This window comes from Hippopotamus amphibius, chromosome X (assembly GCF_030028045.1).
Source record: "Hippopotamus amphibius kiboko isolate mHipAmp2 chromosome X, mHipAmp2.hap2, whole genome shotgun sequence".
NCBI classification, from domain to species: domain Eukaryota; kingdom Metazoa; phylum Chordata; class Mammalia; order Artiodactyla; family Hippopotamidae; genus Hippopotamus; species Hippopotamus amphibius.
This window is the reverse complement of record NC_080203.1, coordinates 41,439,322-41,462,289: the sequence shown is the minus strand read 5'-3', so window position 1 is coordinate 41,462,289 and position 22,968 is coordinate 41,439,322. Positions and strand designations below refer to the sequence as shown.

General features: G+C 40.1%; 1 protein-coding gene across 1 annotated transcript in view; it reads left to right on the top strand.

Annotated features, from left to right (window-relative positions):
* Positions 1–5,065, top strand: part of LOC130842298 (NACHT, LRR and PYD domains-containing protein 3-like) — a 41,873-nt gene extending 36,808 nt beyond the window's left edge. The window contains exon 13 of the mRNA XM_057718933.1: positions 2,886–5,065. Within this exon, the coding sequence (XP_057574916.1) occupies positions 2,886–2,967 (82 nt within the window). The 3' untranslated portion in view covers positions 2,968–5,065. The remainder of the gene's footprint in view (positions 1–2,885) is intronic.
* Positions 5,066–22,968: the final 17,903 nt, after the last annotated feature.

Genomic DNA, 22,968 nt, shown 5'->3' with positions numbered 1-22,968 from the left:
ATTGTGTTTTCAGGCCAACCTTCAAACCCTTATAACTTGTCAATCTACAAGTTGATAGCAGTGTGCAATAATTGCTCAAAGTACAAAATAAAGGACACACACACACACACACACAGAATAGACACCATTCACTGACCTCAAATAAACTTTGAACATGAGTGTATGTAAGACAGACAATACTGAAATCAGTCGAAATATATATTTACCTAAGTAAGGTGAGAGGAAACCATTGATCACTTAATGTGGTGGTGTGCTAGAGGGGGGATCAATCCAGGAGAGCCTCCTAAAAGGGGACTCGTGTCTGAAAATTGGAAAGGCTGAAAGAAAAAGGTTATTTCCTAAGAGCTGCTTGAGTGTGAGGTCTGAATCTTATTCCTCATTGTATTTTCACCTGTAAACTTTCTAGTTCAGTGCTTTGTGTTTAGTAAATATGTATAAGAAACTCGTTACTAATTTAAGAGCATCCGGGGGCAAGGCAAGGAGACAATTGATGATGTGTTTAGTAAAGATTAGGTATCTAGACGTTCAGGAGATTGAGGGGAAAAAGAGAGGTTTTGGCCTCAGAATGACTCAGAATGACAGTGCTCACCTTCACTCATTCTGCAAGCACTTGCTGAATATCTGCTATGTACTAGGCAGATGTGCCAGGTGCTGGGAGACAAGAATGAATAAGACATGAGACACGGTTTATACTCTTTAGGGACCAATGAACCTGGTGGTAGAAACAGGCATATAAACTGATGAATGCAATAGGGTAATCACAAGATCTTAAGGGAACCATGGCAGGATACAGCTTAGCCCAGGAGGCTCAAGGAAAGATTCTTGGAGGAAGGGCCACCTGAATTGAGTCTTGGAACTATAGCCAGGGAGATGGGGGTAAGGGTGGAGAAGGGTAGTCCCTGCTCAGGAGTTAGCATGAGCAAAGATAGACAATAAGCAGCATGTTTTATGGTACTTGATGGGGATAGAGGTGGGAAACCTCTAGAAAGTTTGTTCTTGTTGGAGCATGAAGTGCAAAGCAGAATGTATCAACAAATGAGACTGAGAGGATAGGGAAGGCCTTGTATGCCGTGTGTGATTAGTAAGGTCTGTTTGCAGAATTCTGGATACAAATTCAGTCATCACTCTTTTCTTTCATATATCTGAGTAGTAAATTTAGGGGTCTTTCCTCACCTTTCCAAAACTGGTCCCAAAGATCGAGCCAGTTTTGCTTCCAAAGCTGGTTGGAGAATCAGTCAGCTGCTATTGCTGTTTCTTACTGCCACGTGGGGCTCATCTTGAGAACTGATCCTACTCAGTCCCACAGAAGCTTGGTGACTGGACAAGGATGCCCTGGCTGATGTGGATCCCTCCCAGCCCTGCAGTGCTATTATACTTGGACTCCGAGTTTACATATATTTTCGTCCTCACCCAAATGTGTAATCGTTGTTCTCTAAAGTACCATATGTTTCAGAGTGTCTGGGTCTAGAAGAGCTCCTTGAATCAACCACAGGTACATGTGTGTAAAGCCAGTCTTTGCCCGCAAAGATGTAATCCCCTGAGTTGAGTCAGGAGCCCCACTTAAGCCTCCTTTTTTCTTTAAGATATTTTATTTTTGGTGCCTTGGTGCCTTTTGCAGGCACTGGGCCTTGGATAAAGCCCACTAGATCACCCCGGCACATGTTTCTAATTCTAAATTTGGAAAGAAGGGATTGAGAGTAGCTTGGTCTCTTAACTCCTGTAAGACCTCCAGGCTTCCTGAGCATATTGGCCTACCTCTTCTCCAGCAGTGAGTTATACATGTCAGGAGGTAAGACAGCTTTTGCTAAGTCATTCAAAAAATTCTAAAGTTCTTGTTACACTTCCATGGCATTAAATGTCTACTTACCCTACAACTGCATAACTAGGAGGGCTGCACATTTCACTTTGCTAGATAAAGATTGGCTTCTACCCATTAAAAACTAAAAACTGTTTATACCTTCTTTTGTAGTCATTAGGTTTTAATCAGGGATACACATGTGGAGTTTGAAGTGCCTGTAGGATGTTGTGGGAAATGTTCTAGTAGGTAGGCAGTTGGATATAGGAGTGTTCCCTGGAGGTGATAGCTGAAGCCATGGCAGTGGATGAGATCCTCTAGGGCGAGTGAGAAGAAAAGAACCTCTGAGGAACATCTCTGGGGAATTAGCCCTGGGCATTACCAACTTTTAAGAGGTGGGTATGGATAGGAAAACCCATGGAGGAAACCAAGAGAGAAAGGGGTCCTGGAAGCTATGGAAAAAGTGAGTTTCAAGGAAGAATTGCTCAACAGTATCAAATGCAGCAGAGAGTTCCAAAATGATGCGTACTGAAAAGTGTCCTTTGGATTTAGCAATTAGGAGGTTATAGGTGACCTTGTCAGGAGCTGTTCAGTGGTGTGATGGGGCTGGAAACCAGATTGCAGTGACTTGAGAAGATGGGAGATAAGGAAGTGGAGAAGGAGTGGAGACTACTTTTTCAAGACCTTTGTGAAAAGGAGAAGAAATGTGGGGTCATAGCTGGGGAGGAGTTCTTTTTCTTTTTTGTCTTGGTTTTTAGGTTAGTCAAATTTGTAGGCTGAGAGAAAGGAGCCCATAGAGAGGGAGAGGTTATAGATACAGGATCGGGAACTGATGGATTCATGGAGCAGGGCCTTGGACAAATGCAGGGAGGAATAGGAGTGAGGGTTCAAGAGGAAGTTAAACATTTCTCTTTTGAGATCCGAGGAAAGGAGTTAAGGCTGAGGGAGAGGGTAGATACCAGAGTGGGTGAAGTTAACTGAGTGGTGCTGTGGTTCAAGTATGAATGGGAATCTTATCCTTAAGAATAGGAAAGGTACTGAAGGCATCTGTTGGCTTGACTTGACACAAGATTCTTTTCATTTTTCATAGCATTGACACGGATCATTTACATGAAGAAACATTCAGAAAAATAGAAGCTTTAAAAATGAGCAAGCCTGGAATCACCTGGTAGTTCCCAAGGAGAGCCCCTGAATCAGCTGCATATAGACCTCTGTCTGGCACCATCTCTAACAGTTGTGCAGTATTCTTGTTCTAAATCTGTTAACCTTTGCTGAGGACGCTAGTGTGAAACAAGCAGCAGTGATTGTTATTTCTTACGTAGAACCATCCACTAAATAGGATGTAAAAGGTGGAAGCACCTTAGTTGAAATGTCTTCAGCAATAATACCTTACATTCATATTTGTGTTACAATGTTTACTATGTTTTTACAAAAACTTTCTAAGGTGGGAAGATGAGGCTCAGAGAGGTTGTGATGAGCTTCAAGTCACACAGCTCATTAGTGGGAGAGTTGGGACTAGCATCCAGCCAGGTTTCCCAATACTCAGACCAGGCAGGGAAACAGTAGAAAAAAAGACATGTGAAAGAGTCCACTTAAAGAGACAAGATACCTAAATGATTAAAGAACAAGAGGGTGTACAAACAAACACATGTTATGTCTTATGGTGCTGATTTTAAGTAAAACTGTAATTCACAAAAGAAAGAGAGAGGAATGAGTTGGGTTAATAGGGAAAGGCTTCATGGAGGTGAGATTTAATGGCCTTGAGAATGAGCAGGATTAAGATGTGGGGAGATATACTGGCCAGTGGCTATAAGACTGCAGGCAGAAGGGCTATGTCTGTGAGCAGCTCACCAAAAGCACCTAGGGAGAGAGAAATATTTGCATTAGAGTTTCTTGAGCTGCCACAATATTCATATCCTAGGCTCCTGAGGGTGCTCTCCAGTTCCCAGGCTCCACTCCCCTTCTGAACTTTTAATAGCTCCCCCATGTGTTTGTTCTTGTTCCTGGACTCTTTATGACTGACTCACTACTCATCCCTCACAGCATATTCCATAGCCTAGCGTGGATCCTGCAAAACCCCATGTTTCCATCTCTGCCTGGCTTCCACAAAACACCAGATGAGACAAGTGGAGAAAGGGAGTGCCAGGCAAGGAAAATAGCACAGAGCCTGTGGGACCGACAGAAAAGTAGGCTGACCTGATTAAGGTGTAGAGCTGTCTCTGGAAGCTACTTAGTAGCTGTGTGACCCTGAATAAGTCACTTGGATTCTTGGAGCCTCAGTTTTCTAATGTATAAAATGGGGGTAAATTTACATTAACCTTGCAGGGCTGTTGTTCCCAGCATGGTGCCTACCCCGCAGTAGGTACTGATTAAAGGTAGCTGTTTGTATGAGTGTGCACCTATAATATAGATGAGCTGTGTAGTCTTTGAGCTCCCAGATTTTCTTGCTGTGTAGTCAGTGTGAACTGTACATTTGAACTAAATGTGTGTGCTGGAGGTGGTGAATCTAGTGGGGGAAGAGACACACAGTGGAATTTTTTTTTTTTTTTTTTTTTTTTGGCACACGGGCTTAGTTGCTCCGCGGCATGTGGGATCTTCCTGGAGCTGGGATCGAACCCGTGACCTCTGCATTGGCAGGCGGATTCTTAACCACTGCGCCACCTAGGAAGCCCGCACAGTGGAATGTTATTGCAGGCGAGAGGTGCAGCTGCTCTGTGCCCTCATCTATCATCGGGTATTGTTGCCTGCTGCCCTGGGAGGTGGTAACTCTCAGTTAGGAGACCTGATCTGGCCTGAGAGGAATAGTCGTGATAGTAATTTGTTTCCAGTTTTCTCAAGTTCTTCTTTCTCTTTAGTTGTTTAACACTTATTTATTGAGGATTTATCATGTGCCAGGTTTTGTGCTAAGTGTTGGCTTTACAGAGATGAATATGCCTTTTGCAGTGCACTTTCCCTACTATGTTCTTTGACTGCCCTGGTCCCTCTGTTAGTCTGGTGAACATCTGATAAAACTCAGTCACGTTAAGAACTCCAAGATACAACGTTAAGTAAAAAATTGCAGAATTCTGTGTGTGTGCGTGTGTCCCCCGTTTGTGTACAAAAGGATAGGTATGCATGTGTCCAGAATGTATACGGAAGGATATATGCAAGAAATTGCTAACAGGAGTTGCCTCTGGCAAGAGGAAGTTGGCAAGCAGGCGCATTGGGAGAACAGGAAAGGAGCTTTTCATTTTCACCTACAGCCCTCTGTTTTACTTGATTCTTACCATGTGCATGTATTTTATAATTAATAAACTTGATGTTAAAAATAAAACTCATTCATACTGAGGAGTTATTTTTCTTCTTTTAAAACATGACAATTTAGAAAATATAGGGCAGTCATTTATAAACATGACATAAAAATCCAAAGGAAGAGAAAGATTTGACAACATCAAAATTAAAAATCTCTTTATGAAAAAAATCACCATAAATAAAATTAAAAGACTATTGATAAACTGGAGGAACATATTTGGGACAAGACTAAAGTCCATATATATAATAACAAATGTCCAAATATAAATAACAAATCAGTATAAGAACAAAACATAGAGGACTTCTACTTCTAGCAATAATGAAGTAACAGTGAGTGGATTTACCCTCTCATGTGAACAACTCAAAAAATGGGCAAAATGTGGGAAACAACAGTTTCCAGACGTTGGATAATAGGCAGAGTTGGGACAAATAAAAAATAGCAAGATAGTAGTTTTGAACAGAACTGTATCAGTAGTCATATTAAAGTCAATGGTCTCACAGCAACCCAAGTAAAAGGCTGAGATTGGTAGAATGGAAAAAGAATATTTTTAAAGACTCAACAATATGCTGCTTATAGATAATCCACTTTAAATATAAAAACACAAATAGGTTAACCATAAAAGATAGGGAAAGATACACTATGTTAACATTTTGTGAAAAGCTAGAGTGACTATATTATTATCAGAGAATGTAGATTGCAAAAGAGTATATTAACAGAGATAAAGAGAGCCATTTCATAATAAAGTGGGTCATTCATCATGAGGACATGACAATCCTAAATATATGTGCATTTTAATAACATTCAAAATACATGAAAAAAAAGCTGACTTAACAAGGAGAAATAGACAAATCCACAATTTTAGTCAGAGGGTTCAGTACCTTTCTCAATAATGGATAGACCAAAAAGACAGAAAATAAGAATATAGAAAATTTGAATAACACAGATAATATATTTGACCTAATTGACATCTATGTAACACTCAATCCAACAACAACAGAAAACATTATGAGTGCATATTGAATATTTACCATGATAGACCATATCTGGATGGTATAACGTCTCAATATTAATTTAAAGGATTCAAGTAATACAAAGTGTGTTCTCTGACCACAATCGAGTTAAATTAAAAATCAGTAAAAGACAGATATATGGGAAATCCTCCAAATATTTGGAAAAAATCACACACTTCTAAATAATCCATGGTTCAAGAGTAAGTCTCAAGGGAAATTAAAAAGTATTTTAAACAGAATGAAAATGAAAACATGAGACAAATTTGTGGGATATAGCTAATGCAGTGCTTAGAAGGAAATTTTTAGCACTAAACAGCTGTTTTAGAAAAGAAAGGTCTTGTATCTCAAAGATGGCGGCGAAGTAGAGAGACGTGGAGTGCATCCCTCCCCACAGATGCATTGGGAATGCACGGAAGGACGCAGTAATTCTCACAGAGAACCAGCAGAACACCAGCAGACGGCCTCGGACACCGGATGGGACTGCGGGGAGCCCGACATAGCCGGTAGGGAGGCATCTACGAGGGCTCAAAGAGGGTGAAGCGGCGGAGCTGTGGCAGACGGGAGGGAGTGAGAAACATTCGGAGGGTCTGCAGCACAGCTCAGCGTTCCCGGACCAAGACATCGATCCGCGGCTGAACGGAGGGTCCAGGAGCGGGAGTGTGGGAGCAGGAGAGCTGGTTCAGTGTGGGAAACACTGTTGCCGGTAGGGTGACGGACCGAGAGGACAGGAGGGAGGAGGCCCGCAGAGAGGAGTGCCCGTTCCTGAGAGCTGCCCGGCCATGATGGCGGCTGGAGGCTGCAGGCTCACTGGCGGCTGGGAGGAGCCACGCGCATAGCCTCTCTCTCTCTTTCCGCGCCTCTGCAACAGGCAGTGGAGAGACGCCCTGCGGGCCACCTAAGGTGCTCAGGGATAACAAGTACCCTCAGGCACTCGGGTGGGGCTAGATTAAAACCCCTTGCAACGCCAGCAGCAGGGAGGCTGCCGAGAGAAAAAAAAAGAAAAAAAGAAAAGAAAAAAACCCCCAAGAGAGGCCCAACTCTAAGACTTTATGTTTACGCCTGAGCCACCGGCGCCCTCTGCAACAGGCACCTCCAAGCCTGACTGAGACATCAGTGCGCCACTGCTCACTGCCTCCCAGGAGAAGGAGCCACTGTTGTACCCTCTCCCTCCCCACACACCGACACTTACAGACGAACAATAAAGGAACCTCTGCTGGTCACAGAATAACGCAAAAAACCCAAGGACAAGCAACCCCAAAAGTTTGGACAACCATGAGGAAACAAAGAAACACCATGCAGGCAAAGGAGCAAGAAAAAAACCCACAAGACCAAATAAATGAGGAGGAAATAGGAAAAATGCCTGAAAAGGAATTTAGAGTAATGATAGTAAAAATGATACAAAATCTCGATAACAAAATAGAGAAAGTACAAGAAACAGTTCATAAGAACTCAGAAAAACAAACAGCAATGGATAACAAAATAACTGAAATTAAAAATACTCTACATGCTATAACCAGCAGAATGACTGAGGCAGAAGAACGAATAAGTGAGTTGGAAGATAGAATGGGGGAAATAACTGCCACAGAGCAGGAAAAAGAAAAAATAATAAAAAGATTAGAAGACAGTCTCAGAGACCTCACTGATAACATTAAGCGTACCAACATTCGAATTATAGGCATCCCAGAAGAAGAAGAAAACAAGAAAGGGTCTGAGAAAATATTTGAAGAGGTTATAGTGGAAAACTTCCCCAACATGGGAAAGGAAATAATTCACCAAGTCCAAGAAGCACAGAGAGTCCCATACAGAATAAACCCAAGGAGAAATACACCGAGACACATATTAATCAAACTAACGACAACTAAACACAAAGAAAAAATATTAAAAGCAGCAAGAGAAAAGCAACAAACAACATATAAGGGAAAACCCATCAGGATAACAGCTGACCTTTCTGCAGAAACTCTGCAGGCCAGAAGGGAATGGCAGGATATACTGAAAGTCCTGAAAGAGAGAAACCTACAGCCAAGAATACTCTACCCAGCAAGAATCTCATTCAGATTTGAGGGAGAAATCAAAAGCTTTCCAGACAAGCAAAAGTTAAGAGAATTCAGCACCACCAAACCAGCCTTACAACAAGTGCTAAAGGAACTTCTCTAAGTAGGAAACACAAGAAAAGGAAAACACCTACAAATACAAACTCAAAACAATTAAGAAAATGGTAATTGGAACACACATGTCAATAATCACCTTAAATGTAAATGGATTAAATGCTCCAACCAAAAGACACAGACTGGCTGAATGGATACAAAAACAAGACCCTTCTATATGCTGCCTACAAGAAACCCACTTCAGACCAAGGGATACATATAGACTGAAAGTAAAGGGATGGAAAAAGATATTCCATGCAAATGGAAGTCAAAAGAAAGCTGGAGTAGCAATACTCATATCAGACAAATTAGACTTGAAAGTAAAGACTATTAAAAGAGACAAGGAAGGACACTACATAATGATCAAGGGATCCATCCAAGAAGAACATATCACAATGGTAAATATCTATGCCCCCAATATAGGAGCACCTCAATACATAAGGCAAATGCTAACAGCTATAAAAGGGGACATCGACAGGAACACAATAATAGTGGGAGACTTGAACACACCACTTACATCAATGGACAGATCATCCAAACAGAAAATAAACAAAGACACACAAGCTTTAAATGACACATTAGACCATCTCGACTTAATTGATATTTATAGGTCATTCCATCCAAAAACAACAGAATACACGTTCTTCTCAAGTGCACACGGAACATTTTCCAGGATAGATCACATCTTGGGTCACAAATCAAACCTCAGCAAATTCAAGAAAATTGAAATCATATCAAGCATCTTCTCAGACCACAACGCCATGAGACTAGATATCAATTACAGGAAAAAAACTGCAAAAAAGACAAACACATGGAGGCTAAACAATTCACTCTTAAACAACCAAGGAATCACTAAAGAAATCAAAGAGGAAATCAAAAAATATCTAGAAACAAATGACAACGAAAACACAACAACCCAAAACCTATGGGATGCAGCAAAAGCAGTTCTAAGGGGGAAGTTTATAGCAATACAGTCCTACCTTAAGAAACAAGAAAATGATCGAATAAACAACCTAACCTTACACCTAAAACAACTAGAGAAAGAAGAACAAAGAAACCCTAAAGTGAGCAGAAGAAAAGAAATCATAAAGATCAGAGCAGAAATAAATGAAAAAGAAAGGAAAGAAACCATAAGAAAAATAAATAAAACTAAAAGCTGGTTCTTTGAGAAGATTAACGAAATTGATAAACCATTAGTCAGACTCATCAAGAAAAAAAGGGAGAAGATGCAAATCAACAGAATTAGAAATGAAAAAGGAGAAGTAACAACGGACACCTCAGAAATACAAAAGATCATGAGAGACTACTACAAGCAACTATATGCCAATCAATTGGATAACCTGGAAGAAATGGATACATTCTTAGAAAAATACAATCTTCCAAGACTGAACCAGGAAGAAATAGAAACCATGAACAGACCAATCACAAGTACGGAAATCGAGGCAGTGATTAAAAATCTCCCAACACACAAAAGCCCAGGACCAGATGGGTTCACAGGCGAATTCTATCAAACATTTCGAGAAGAGTTAACACCTATCCTTCTCAAACTCTTCCAAAATATTGCAGAAGGTGGAGCACTCCCAAACTCATTCTACGAGGCTACCATCACCCTGATACCAAAACCAGGCAAAGATGTCACAAAAAAAGAAAACTATAGACCAATATCACTGATGAATATAGATGCAAAAATCCTCAACAAAATACTAGCTAACAGACTGCAACAGCACATTAAAAAAATCATACACCATGAACAAGTGGGGTTTATCCCTGGGATGCAAGGATTCTTCAATATACGCAAATCAATCAATGTGATACATCATATCAACAAACTGAAGGATAAAAACCATATGATCATTTCAATAGATGCAGAAAAAGCTTTTGACAAAGTTCAACATCCATTTATGATAAAAGCTCTCCAGAAAATGGGCATAGAAGGAAATTACCTCAACATAATAAAAGCCATATATGAAAAACCAAAAGCCAACATTGTTCTCAATGGAGAAAAACTGGAAGAATTCCCCCTAAAAACAGGAACAAGACAAGGGTGTCCACTCTCACCACTATTATTCAACATAGTTTTGGAAGTTTTAGCCACAGCAATCAGAGAAGAAAAAGAAATAAAAGGAATCCAAATTGGAAAAGAAGAAGTAAAATTGTCACTCTTTGCAGATGACATGATATTATATATAGAAAACCCTAAAGACTCTACCAGAAAACTGCTAGCACTCATTGATGAGTTTAGTAAAGTAGCAGGATACAAAATTAATGCACAGAAATCTCTTGCATTCCTATACACTAACAACGGAAGAGCAGAAAGAGAAATTAAGGAAACTCTCCCATTCACCATTGCAACCAAAAGAATAAAATACCTAGGAATAAACCTGCCTAAGGAGGCAAAAGATCTGTATGCAGAAAACTTTAAGACATTGATGAAAGAAATCAAAGACGACACAAACAGATGGAGGGACATACCATGTTCCTGGATTGGAAGAATCAACATCGTGAAAATGTCTGTACTACCCAAAGCAATTTACAGATTCAGTGCAATCCCGATCAAATTACCAATGGCATTTTTCACAGAACTAGAGCAAGAAATCTTACGATTTGTATGGAAACGCAAAAGACCCCGAATAGCCAAAGCAATCTTGAGAAGGAAAAATGGAGTTGGTGGAATCAGGCTTCCTGACTTCAAACTATACTACAAGGCCATAGTGATCAAGACAGTATGGTACTGGCACAAAAATAGAAAGGAAGATCAATGGAATAGAATAGAGAACTCAGAAGTAAGCCCAAACACATATGGGCACCTTATCTTTGACAAAGGAGGCATGAATATACAATGGAAAAAAGACAGCCTCTTCCATAAGTGGTGCTGGGAGAACTGGGCAGCAACATGCAAAAGAATGAAATTAGAACACTTCCTAACACCATACACAAAAGTAAACTCCAAATGGATTAAAGACCTACATGTAAGGCCAGACACTATCAAACTCCTAGAGGAAAACATAGGCAGAACACTATATGACATCCATCAAAGCGCCATCCTTTTTGACCCACCTCCTAGAATCATGGAAATAAAATCAAGAATAAATGAATGGGACCTCATGAAACTTAAAAGCTTTTGCACAGCAAAAGAAACCATAAACAAGACTAAAAGGCAACCCTCAGAGTGGGAAAAAATAATTGCCTATGAAACAACGGACAAAGGATTAACCTCCAAAATATACAAGCAGCTCATGAAGCTTAATACCAAAAAAGCAAATAACCCAATGCACAAATGGGCAGAAGACCTAAATAGACATTTCTCCAAAGAAGACATACAGATGGCCAACAAACACATGAAAAGATGCTCCACATCACTAATCAGCAGAGAAATGCAAGTCAAAGCCACAATGAGGTATCACCTCACACCAGTCAGAATGGCCATCATCACAAAGTCTGGAAACAACAAATGTTGGAGAGGGTGTGGAGAAAAAGGAACTCTCCTGCACTGTTGGTGGGACTGTAAATTGGTACAGCCACTATGGAAAACAATTTGGAGGTTCCTTAAAAAACTACAAATAGAACTACCATATGATCCAGTAATCCCACTCCTGGGCATATACCCAAAGAAAACCATAATCCCAAAAGAAACTTGTACCATAATGTTTATTGCAGCACTATTTACAATAGCCAGGACATGGAAGCAACCTAAATGCCCATCAACAAATGAATGGATACAGAAGATGTGGCATATATATACCATGGAATATTACTCAGCTATAAAAAGGGATGAGATGGAGCTATATGTAATGAGGTGGATAGAACTACAGTCTGTCATACAGAGTGAAGTAAGTCAGAAAGAGAAGGACAAATATTGTATGCTAACTCACATATACGGAATCTAAAAATGGTACTGTTGGACTCAGTGACCAGAACAAGGATGCAGATACAGAGAATGGACTGGAGAACTCGAGGTATGGGAGGGGGCGGGGGGTGAAGGGGAAACTGAGACGAAGCGAGAGAGTAACACAGACATATATATACTACCAACTGTAAAATAGTCAGTGGGAAGTTGTTGTATAACAAAGGGAGTCCAACTCGAGGATGGAAGATGCCTTTGAGGACTGGGGCGGGGAGGGTGGGGGGGGCTTGGGGGGAGTCAAGGAAGGGAGGGAAGATGGGGATATGTGTATAAAAACAGATGATTGAACCTGGTGTACCCCCCAAAAAAATAAATAAATAAATAAATAAATATTTAAAAAAAAAAAAAAGAGATCAGAAAAAAAAAAAAAAAGAAAGGTCTTAAATCAATGACCTCCGATTCTATAATAAAAGACTAGAAAGATCAAATTTAATCCAAAGTAAGCAGAAAAAAGGAAATAAAGAGCATAATATGTAAATACTGTCTGATTCCATTTTTTATAAAATTCTAGAAAATTCCAAGTATTCTCTAGTGACAGCAAAGCAGTGCTTACCTAGTGACAGTTGAGGAAAGGAAGGGATACATTATAAAGGTGCACGAGAAAACATTTGGGTGTGATGGATATGCTCATTATCTTGTTTGTGGTGATTATTTCAGCCAAAACTCATCAAATTGTACTCTTAAAATATATCTAGCTTGTTGTATGTGAATTGTACCTCAATAGATCTGTAAACACATACACACACAAACCTGCCTGAAAGAGTCATTTAAGAACACTAGTTTTCTAAGCCCCTTACTCTGCAGATAAGGAACCTGGGATACGAAGAGGTCAAGATCACACAGCCAATTCATGATAAGACTGGGATTAGAACTTGTGTTCTTATTCCTGGTCTTGCTCATCTTAGTATACTAAAGGCAGAGCTCAGATAACGGAACAAATTGCGCATGGCTGGTTTTCAGTCTCTTGTGGCATACCAGTGGGAAGGAGAGGTGCATAGGAAAAGGGGTGATTTCCCAGGTTTCATTCAGAGATATGCTGAAACTGGCTCATACTGGCTAGTGAAAGTTGATGGTTACATTTTCAGAAATTTTGCAAGTCAGTTGTTAAAGCCATTATTAAAAAATCACATATAAATTTGCAATTACATAAATTTTATTAAAGGTAATAAATATTCTAGACTCCTGACTTCCTAATTATTTTTATCACATTTTACTATCATCTGTGCTTTTGAGGTAATCCATATCTGTTGTATTTGTGGAGTGGAAATGTTCAACAATGGTTTTCTACTCTGCATATCTTTCCTAGCTTGAAATTGGCCATAGTGGGAGTGTTTACAACACAGAAATCAGCAAATGCTACAAATTAGGGATCCCCCCCTCCTCCCTGTCCCGCTCCCCCAGAGAGCTGGTTGTTAAAACTTTACCAGCACTCCATTGCCTTAGAGCATCACTTTCCCTGCCATTCATTTAAGGCTGGCCGGGAAGGCAACCCATCAGTACCTAAAGTCATGCTAGATAAACAGTGGGCAGTCAACAAATGTTTGAGGGTAACTAACCATCCCAGTTTATTCAGGACTCTTGATTCCTGAACATCCCAGGAACGTCCTCAGTCCTGGGAAAGCCAGAATAGTTGATCACCCTAGTGCTTGTACACTTTTTTTTTTCTTAAAGGAACCAGATGGGTAAATCAGTTGAAAGCTCTCTCCGTTCTTGGGAAAACAGCCCCAACATATCCCTTTCTTTGAGATTTCTAGTGGCACATTTGTGCATAAAGCTCCACACATTACATAATCTCAGTAGTAGCCAGGAGGAAAGATAGGCCCTTCCATGGGATAGGTGCTCAGAAATGTCCATTGGTGGTAGATGATTGCAGAGAGGCAGGCCTGCAATGGGAATGGAAGCCCGAGGATGGTGGAAAGCTGGAGTCTGACCTAACAGCTGGTGGCAAATGCAGGTGGCAACAGACTCTGGATCTGAGGCAAGCCGGGGTTGAGGAAGCCTCAAAAGAAAAAGCATCTAAAAAGATAGTGTCAATGAGAGTGACAATGAGTGTGAATACAAAAGGGGGTGGCTGCAACTTCGAGGTGTTTGTTGTGGTTGTTAGCCCTTTGAGGGCATCCAAGGAGTTTATTGGGAAGGACCTGCCTATTCCACTTTGTTTTCCTTTTCTTCTGTTCAAGACTCACTCCATTCAAGGGCTAAGTAAGCAGTTGCCTGTGCAGCATGGGAACGTTTTCTCTGCCCAAAGACTTTCCCCCTTCTGCCCCCTCCCCACCACCCGGACCTGTAATTTTTATAAGCCAGTCTCTCTCATGAGTTAAGGTGTTCAAAAGTGCTGTGCAAGGAGGAAACAAGAAACTATTAGCAGCCTGTTAACATCTCACCTCAGGTTAGTAAATTAGTTCCTGATTGGTTTTCAAAAGTCTAGAACATATAGAACATGTGAGCTTTGGTGATGAGAACAGGAGAGGGGAAGGTTCTAGAGCATTCACAGACAACATGGAAGCCTGTCTGGGCATATTGGTAAAAGTCTAATTTGGAGAGAGAGGTAATGACCTTGGTGTGAAAGGGAGTCACCACAAACAAATGTCACCCACTTCTCAGTTTTGTTTATGGTTGATTCAGTTTCTCTTGCTCACTTGTCTCTTTCTTGCTTTTCCAGTCCAGGAAATCTCCCTTGAAAAAGTGCCATTCTGGGACTTCCCTGGTGGTCCAGTGGTTAGGACCCGGTGCTTTCACTGTTGTGGCTCCGGGTTCCATCCCTGGACGGGGAACTAAGATCCCGCAAGCTGCGTGGCATGGCCAAAAAAAAAAAAACAAAGTTCCATTTCCTAGTGTGAATGTATCACACACTCTCTCATCAAGCCCCTCTCTCGCTTAATCCCCATCAGAATGGCTGGCGGGGGTGGGGGTGGGGGTGGGGAGCGAGGCATGCTGCCCTTTTCTGAAAGAAACAGACAATAATAGTAGCAGTAGTAGTAGCAGGAATTATTGCTGTTCATTTACTTCTATGAAGTAGATATTTATTTTCGTCATGTTCTGTGTGAGATGCAGAGTTGTTATGTAATTTGCCAAAGGTCACACAGGTAAGTGGCAGATCCAAAATTCAAACCTATCGCACCCCAGCATCTGTGCCCTTAGCAACCACACCTCTTCATATGGACTGTAGCTAGGGTTGGAGGAAGAAGGAGGTAGACATAAAGGCAGAATATTTTCATTCAACAAATATGTATGCACTACTTACTATGTGCTGGGTTTATGGGGTATAAAAAGATGAGTAGGCACAGTCCTTTCCCATAACAAGATCTCAGTGGAACAGAGGGGTTATATCCATTGTTCTAATAGCTCTACTGGAAGGCAGAGTTTGATTAGGACCATAACATAATAATGATAATAGCTACCAGTTATTGAGCGCATGCTATGTGTCAGGCACTATGCTAATGTAGTCTACATATATTTAATCTCCTGACAACTCTGATACAATTACTGCATTTTACAGATGAGGAGACAAGGCTAGTAGAGGCTTCATGAACTTTTGTGGCTCAGAATAACGTGTTACTGGGCTCTTCAGAGGCAGGAGAGAACTGAACTGAACATTCACTTATGCCTTCTTTTTGAGTGAACTAAATGTATACGCACCCACCTCAGAGCCTACAGACCAGAGCCGCCAGCTGCTTCAAGATCATATGTACCTCATCCAGCACCTGGTCTGAAGCATCTTGACACTAGACTTTCATTGCATTTGGAGCCTTGAGAACAGTGAAGGCCACCAGAGTTCATCACTGGCTACCACCACAAATGCGCCCCACCAGCCTTTTTTTGTTTAAAACCATTCATTCATTCATGTACTCAGTGCCACCGGACTGTACACTTTCAAATAGATAAAATAGTACATTTTATGTTATGTGTAATTTAACACAATAAAAAAACATTTGTTACACAAAATGTTAATTTTTATACAAAGTTTAATATGCATTGCAGGTTTACAGAAAGTCACTTTCCTGCAAAAAAAAATTTCAAAAGCTAAATATTATAGAGTTCACAATCAGGACAACAGAGCCTTTTTTCAAGAGACCAGCTCTGCCACCCCCTCAGCAGTTTGGGGGAGCAACCTTGATGCAATCATATCTCACGTTCTCAGTCATACCTCATTTTATTGTGCTTCTCAAATATTTCATTTTTTACTAATTGAAAACTTTGTGGAGACCCTATGTTGAGCAAGTCTATTGGTGCCCTTTTGCTAACAGCATTTGCTCACTTCATGTCTCTGTGTCACATTTTGGTAGTTCTCACAATATTTCTTACGTTTCCAATATTATTATATTTGTTATGGTGGTCTGTGATCAGTGATCTTTGATGTTACTACCATAATTGTTTTGGGGCACCATGAACTGCACCCATGTAAGACGGTAGAGTTAACCAATAAACGCTGTGTGTGTCCTGACTGCTCCACCAACCAGCTGTTTCCCCATCTCTCTTCCTCCCCTTGAGCCTCTTTATTCATTGAGACACAACAATATTGAAATTAGGCCAGTTAGTAATCCTGCAATGTCCTCTAAGTGTTCAGGTGAAAGGAAGAGTCACATGTCTTTCACTTTAAATCAAAAGCTAGAATTAGTGAGGAAGGCATGTCAAAAGCTGAGATAGGCTGGAAGCTAGGCCTCTTGCGCCGTACTGTTAGACAAGTTGTGAATACAAAGGAGATGTCCTTGAAGGGAATAAAAAGTGCTACTCCAGTGAACACACGAGTGATAAGAAAGTGAAACAGCTTTATTGCTGATGTGGAGAAAGTTTTTGTGGTCTGGATAGAAGATCAAACCAGCCACAACATTTCCTTAAGCCAAAGTCTAATCCAGAGCAAGGCCCTAACTCTCTTCAATTCTATGAAGGCTGAGAGAGGTGAGGAAGCTACAGAAGAACAGTTTGAAGCTAGCAGAGGTTGGTTTATGAGGTTTAAGGAAAGAAGCCTTCTCCATAACATAAAAGTACAAGGTGAAGCAGCAAATCCTGATGTAGAAGCTGCTGCAAGTTATCCAGAAGATCTAGCTAAGACAATAAAGGTGGCTACACTAAACAATAGATTTTCAATGTAGATGAAGTAGCTTTCTGTTGGGAGAAGAGGCCACCTAGGATTTTCATAACTAGAGAGGAGAAGTCAATACGTGGCTTCAGTTTCAAAGAACAGGCTGACTCTTGTTAGAGGCTAGTGCAGCTGGTAACTTTAAGTTGAAACCAATGCTCATTTTAGGATTCCAAAAGTCCTAGAGCCCTTAAAAATTATGCTAAATGTATTCTGCCTGTGCTCTACAAATGGAACAAGAAAGCCTGGATGACAGCACATCTGTTCACAACATGATTTACTGAATATTTTAACCCCACTGTTGGGACCTACTGCTCAGAAAAAAATTATTCCTTTCAAAATATTACTGCTATTGACAATGCACTTTGTCACCCAAGAGCTCTGATGGAGATGTGCAATGAGATTAATGTTGTTTTTCTGAATGCTAACACACCATTCATTCTGTAGCCCACAGATCTAGGAGTAATTTTGACTTTCAAGTCTTATTATTATTATTTTTAAATTTATTTTTTATTTATTTATTTTGGCTGTGTTGGGGCTTTGTTGCTGTGCGCGGACTATCTCTAGTTGTGGCGAGTGGGGGCTACTCTTCAGTGCAGTTCTCGGGCTTCTCAGTGCAGTGGCTTCTCTTGTTGTGGAGCACAGGCTCTAGGCGTGCGGGCTTCAGGAGTTGTGGCTTGCGGGCTCTAGAGCACAGGCTCAGTAGTTGTGGCGAACAGGCTTAGTTGCTCCTCTGCATGTAGGATCTTCCCGCCCCAGGGATCGAACCCATGTCCCCTGCATTGGCAGGCAGATTCTTAACCACTGTCCCACCAGAGAAGCCTGAAGTCTTATTATTTAAGAAATACATTCCATCAGGCTAAAGCTGCCATAGAGAGTGATTCCTCTGATGGATCTGGGCAAAGTCAATTGAAAACCTTCTGGAGAGGATTCACCACTCTAGATGTCATTAAGAACATTTGTGATTCATGGGAAGAGGTCAAAATATCAACTCTAACAGGAGTTTGGAAGAAGTTGATTCCAACCCTCACGGATGACTTTGAGGGGTTCAAGACTTCAGTGGAGGAAGTCACTGCAGTTGTGGTGGAAATGGCAAGAGAACTAGAATGAAACATGGAGCCTGAAGATGTGAGTGAATTGCTGCAAATCTCGTGATAAAACTTGAATGGATGAGGAGTTGCTTCTTATGGATGACCAAAGAAATTGATTTCTTAAGATGGAATCTACACCTGGGGAAGATGCTATGAGCATTGTTGAAATAACGACAAAGGATTTAGAATAGTATTGATATATAAAGTTAGTCGATAAAACAGTGTCAGGATTTGAGAAGATTGACACCTTTTCATAGAAGTTCTATTGTGCATAAAATGCTATCAAACAGCATTGCATGCTATAGGGAAATTGTTCATGAAAGGAAGAATCAATTGATGTGGCAAATTTCATCAATTGTTTTATTTTAAGACACAGCCATCCGAACTTTAGCAAACACCACCCTGGTCAGTCAGCAGTCACTGATATCGAGGAAAGCCCCTCCACCAGCAACAAGATTACAACTCGCTGAAGGCTGGGATGATTTTTCAGCAATAAAATATTTTTGAATTCAAGTATGTACATCTTTTAAAGACATAACGCTATTGCACACTCAGTAGAGTACAGTACAGTATAGTGTAAACTTAACTTTTATATGCACTGGGAAACCAAAAAAAAATAATGTGACTTGTTTTATTGCAGTATTCACTTTATTGAGGTGGTTTGGAACTGAACTTGCAATATCTCTGAGGTATGCCTGTACTGCTTTGTGCTGCTTCTCCTCAGCCCTTCTTCCCATGACTCCTTTCCCTTGCAAATATTTTACTGTGTCTCTCAGATCCCTTGTTGTGTGATAAACAAGCTCTCCGACATGCTTTTCCTAGTCACCATCACCAAATGCTACTCATTCCTCCTTGCCCTATCTGACTCTGGCATTTTGTCAAGGACACTCACTTATAAGGGCCGCAGGAGTGATTTGCAGCCTCCTGCCTTTTTGAGGCAGCTTCCAGGCCATTGTTTCTCTGCCCTGTTGGAAACACAACACTGTTACATGCTAGCCAAATCAATCACTTACCACAACCTCATTTTTGTGGTTTAGACATTGGTCATGCCCTCAAAGTAAATCAGGCCTTTTAGCTGTTAACACACAGCCTTCCTTGCCAATATCATGTTATTGTCCTGAGGGGCTTCACTGTTGACCTGCTTTATTCATCCAAAATTTTGGCCTAGCAGTTCTTGACTTCTTAAAACCTAATGACTTTGACCTGCCTCCATTTTATTTATTTATTTTTTAAAATTTTTATTTTATATTGGAGTATAGTTGATTTACAATATCATGTTAGTTTCAGGTGTACAACAAAGTGATTCAGTTATACATATACATATATCCATTCTTTTTCAGATTCTTTTCTCATATAGGTTATTACAGAGTATTGAGTAGAGTTCCCTGTGCTATACAGTAGGTCCTTTTTGATTATCTGCTTTATATATAGTAGTGTTATATATTAATCCCATACTCCTTATTTATCCCCCCCCACATATTTCCCCTTTGTTAACCATATGTTTGTTTTCTAAATCTTTGAGTCTGTTTCTGTTTTGTAAAAAAGTTCATTTGTATCATCTTTTAGATTCCACATATAAGTGATATAAAATTTGTCTTTGTCCGACTTACTTCACTTAGTATGATCGTCTCTAGGTCCATCCATGTTGCTGCAAGTGGCACAATTTCGTTTCTTTTTATGGTTGAGTAATATTCCATTGTATACATGTACCATGTATCCTTTGTCCATTCGTCTGTCGATGGACATTTAGGTTTCTTCCATGTCCTGGCTATTGTAAATGGTGCTGTAATGAACACTGGGGTGCATGTATCTTTTCAAAGTATGGTTTTCTCCACATATATGCCCAGGAGTGGGATTCCCGGATCACATAGCAGCTCTATTTATAGTTTTTTAAGAAATCTCCGTACTGTTCTCCATAGCAGCCTGCCTCCCTTTTAGTCACTCTTTTATGGCTGCTCTCTAGACTTGTACAGCCCAATACATTAGCCACTAACCACAGGTGGCTATTTAAATTTAAATTAACTGAAATTAAATAAAAAAGATCAAGTCCTCTGTTGCACTAGCCACATTTCAAGTGCTCAGTAGCCACATGTGGCTAGTGGCTGCCATGTTAGATAATACAAATAGATAAAATTTTCATCATTGAGGAAAGTTCTGTTAGACAGCCTAGCTGATATCATCCTCACCCAGAACTTCTCCACCTCAGAATGTGTATTTACAATTTTCTAGACACTGTTCAAGGAGCTGAGGATACAGTGGTGAACAAAATAGGCATCATTCATTAAGGCTTACTACATTTATTAAACTTACTACTAACCAAGATAATGTGGCATTGGAAGAGGGATAGACACACAGATCATTGAAACTGAATAGAGAACCTAAAAATAGACCCAAACAAATATGCCCAGATTTTTTTTTCTAAAGCAGTTCAGTGGAGGAAGGATAGCCTTTTCAGCAAATGGTGTTGGAGCAACTGGACATCCATAGTTGGAAAAAAAAAGACAGAAAAAGAAAAAGAAAAAATGAACCTCAGCCTAAACTTCACACCTTATACAAAAATGAAAATAAATTGCAAACTTAAAAGCAAAATATAAAACTACAGAACTTTAGAAAAAGCATACGAGAAAATCTTCAGGATCTATGGCTAGGCAAAATTTAATACAATTAAAACCTTTTTCTCTGTGAAGGGCTCTGTTAGGAGGATTGAAAGACAAGCTACAAACCAGCAGGAGTATTACAAACCACATAGCCAACAAAGAACTCAAATCTAAAATATATAAAGAAGTCTAAAAACAGTAAAAAAAAAAAAAAAAAAAACCCTGAACAGTCCAATTGGAAAAAGACATGAACAGATATTTCACTGAAGAGGATATACAGGTGTCAAATAAGCACATGAAATGATGTTGAACATCATCAGCCATTAAAGAAATTCAAATAGAATTACCAACCCCCCTCCACTATATACCTATCCAAATGGCAAAAATAAAGAACAGTGATAATACCAAATGCTGATAATGATGGAGATAAAAAAATCACTCATACATTGCTGATGGGAATAAAAAGTGGTACAATCTCTCTGGAAAACAGTTTGGCAGTTTCTTATAAAACTAAACATAGAACTACTATGACCCACTAGGCATTTATCCTAGAGAAATGGAAATTTATGTTCACACAAAAACCTACATGTGAATGTTCATTAGAGTTTTATTCATAATAGCTCCAAGCTGGAAACAACCCAAAATGTCTTTCAACAGGTGAATAGAGAACAAGTTAAACCATGGTACATCCATACCCTGGAATACTACTCAGTCATAAAAAGGAATGAACTATGCAATACATGATGACCTGGATAGATATTCAGAGAATTATGCTGAGAGCAAAAAGCCAGTGTATATGTAACATTCTTGAAATGATGAAATTTAGAAGTGAAGAACTGATCAGAGGCTAAGGGCAGCGATGGGGGAGAATAAGTATCTGGGAGAGAAGTGGGTGTGGCTATTAAGGAACACTGTGAGAGATCCTTGTTGTGATGGGGCTGTTCTGTATTTTGACTGTATCAATGTCAATATTCTGGTTAGGATATTATATTATAGTTTTGCAGGATGTAACTGTTGGGAGAAACTAGGTGAAGTATATGAGACCTCTCTGTGTTATTTCTTTTTTTTTCTTTTTTTCTTTAAAGTGTATGGATTTTTAAAAAATAAATTTATTTATTTTATGTATTTATTGGCTGCGTTGGGTCTTTGTTGCTGCACACGGGCTTTCTCTAGTTGCTGACAGTGGGGGCTACTCTTCCTTGTGGTGCGAGGGCTCATTGTAGTGGCTTCTCTTATTGTGGGGCACAGGCTCTAGGCGCATGGGCTTCAATAGTTGCGGCACATGGGCTCAATAGTTGTGGCTTACAAGCTGTAGGGCACAGGCTCAATAGTTGTGGCGCATGGGATTAGTTGCTCCGTGGCATGTGGAATCTTCCCAGAGCAGGGCTCGAACCCACGTCCACTGCATTGGCAGGAGGATTCTTAACCACTGCGCCACCTAGGAAGTCCTCTGTGTTATTTCTTATAGTTCCATGTGAATCTACAATTATCTTAAAATAGTAATTTCAACTTTTTAAAAAGCCAAGGAAGTGAACATTTCAAGAGGGAGGAAGTGATTAACTGGTCAAATGCTGCCCAAAAGTCTAGCAAGGTGAGAAATGAAAAACGCCCATTACTTTTGACAGTATGGAGTTTATTGTGACAGGAGCTGTTTTGCTGTAGTAAAAGGCTGGAAATTAGATGGAAGTGAACTAGGTGTAGACAGGAGGCAAGGAAACAATGACAACAAGAAAGACCACTCTCTCAGGAATTTGGCTGTGAAGGGAAGGTGGTAGCTTGAGTGAAGTGTGGGGTTAAGCAAATTTTTGTTTGTTTGTTTTGTTTTTAATAGAGACACTTGAATATGTTTAAAGCTGTTGGGAAGGATCCAGTGGAGAGAAAAAAAATGAACAAATAAGAAAGATAAGGGAGCCTCAAAAGTGTAAGCCTCCCAAAAGATAGACAATGGGGTCAAAAGCATGGGTAGAATGATTGCCAGTGCAGAGAAGTAACACCTTTCTTCTAATGTAATAGAAGAGAATAAGATGAAGACGAAAGGAGATAATTTTCTTTGTG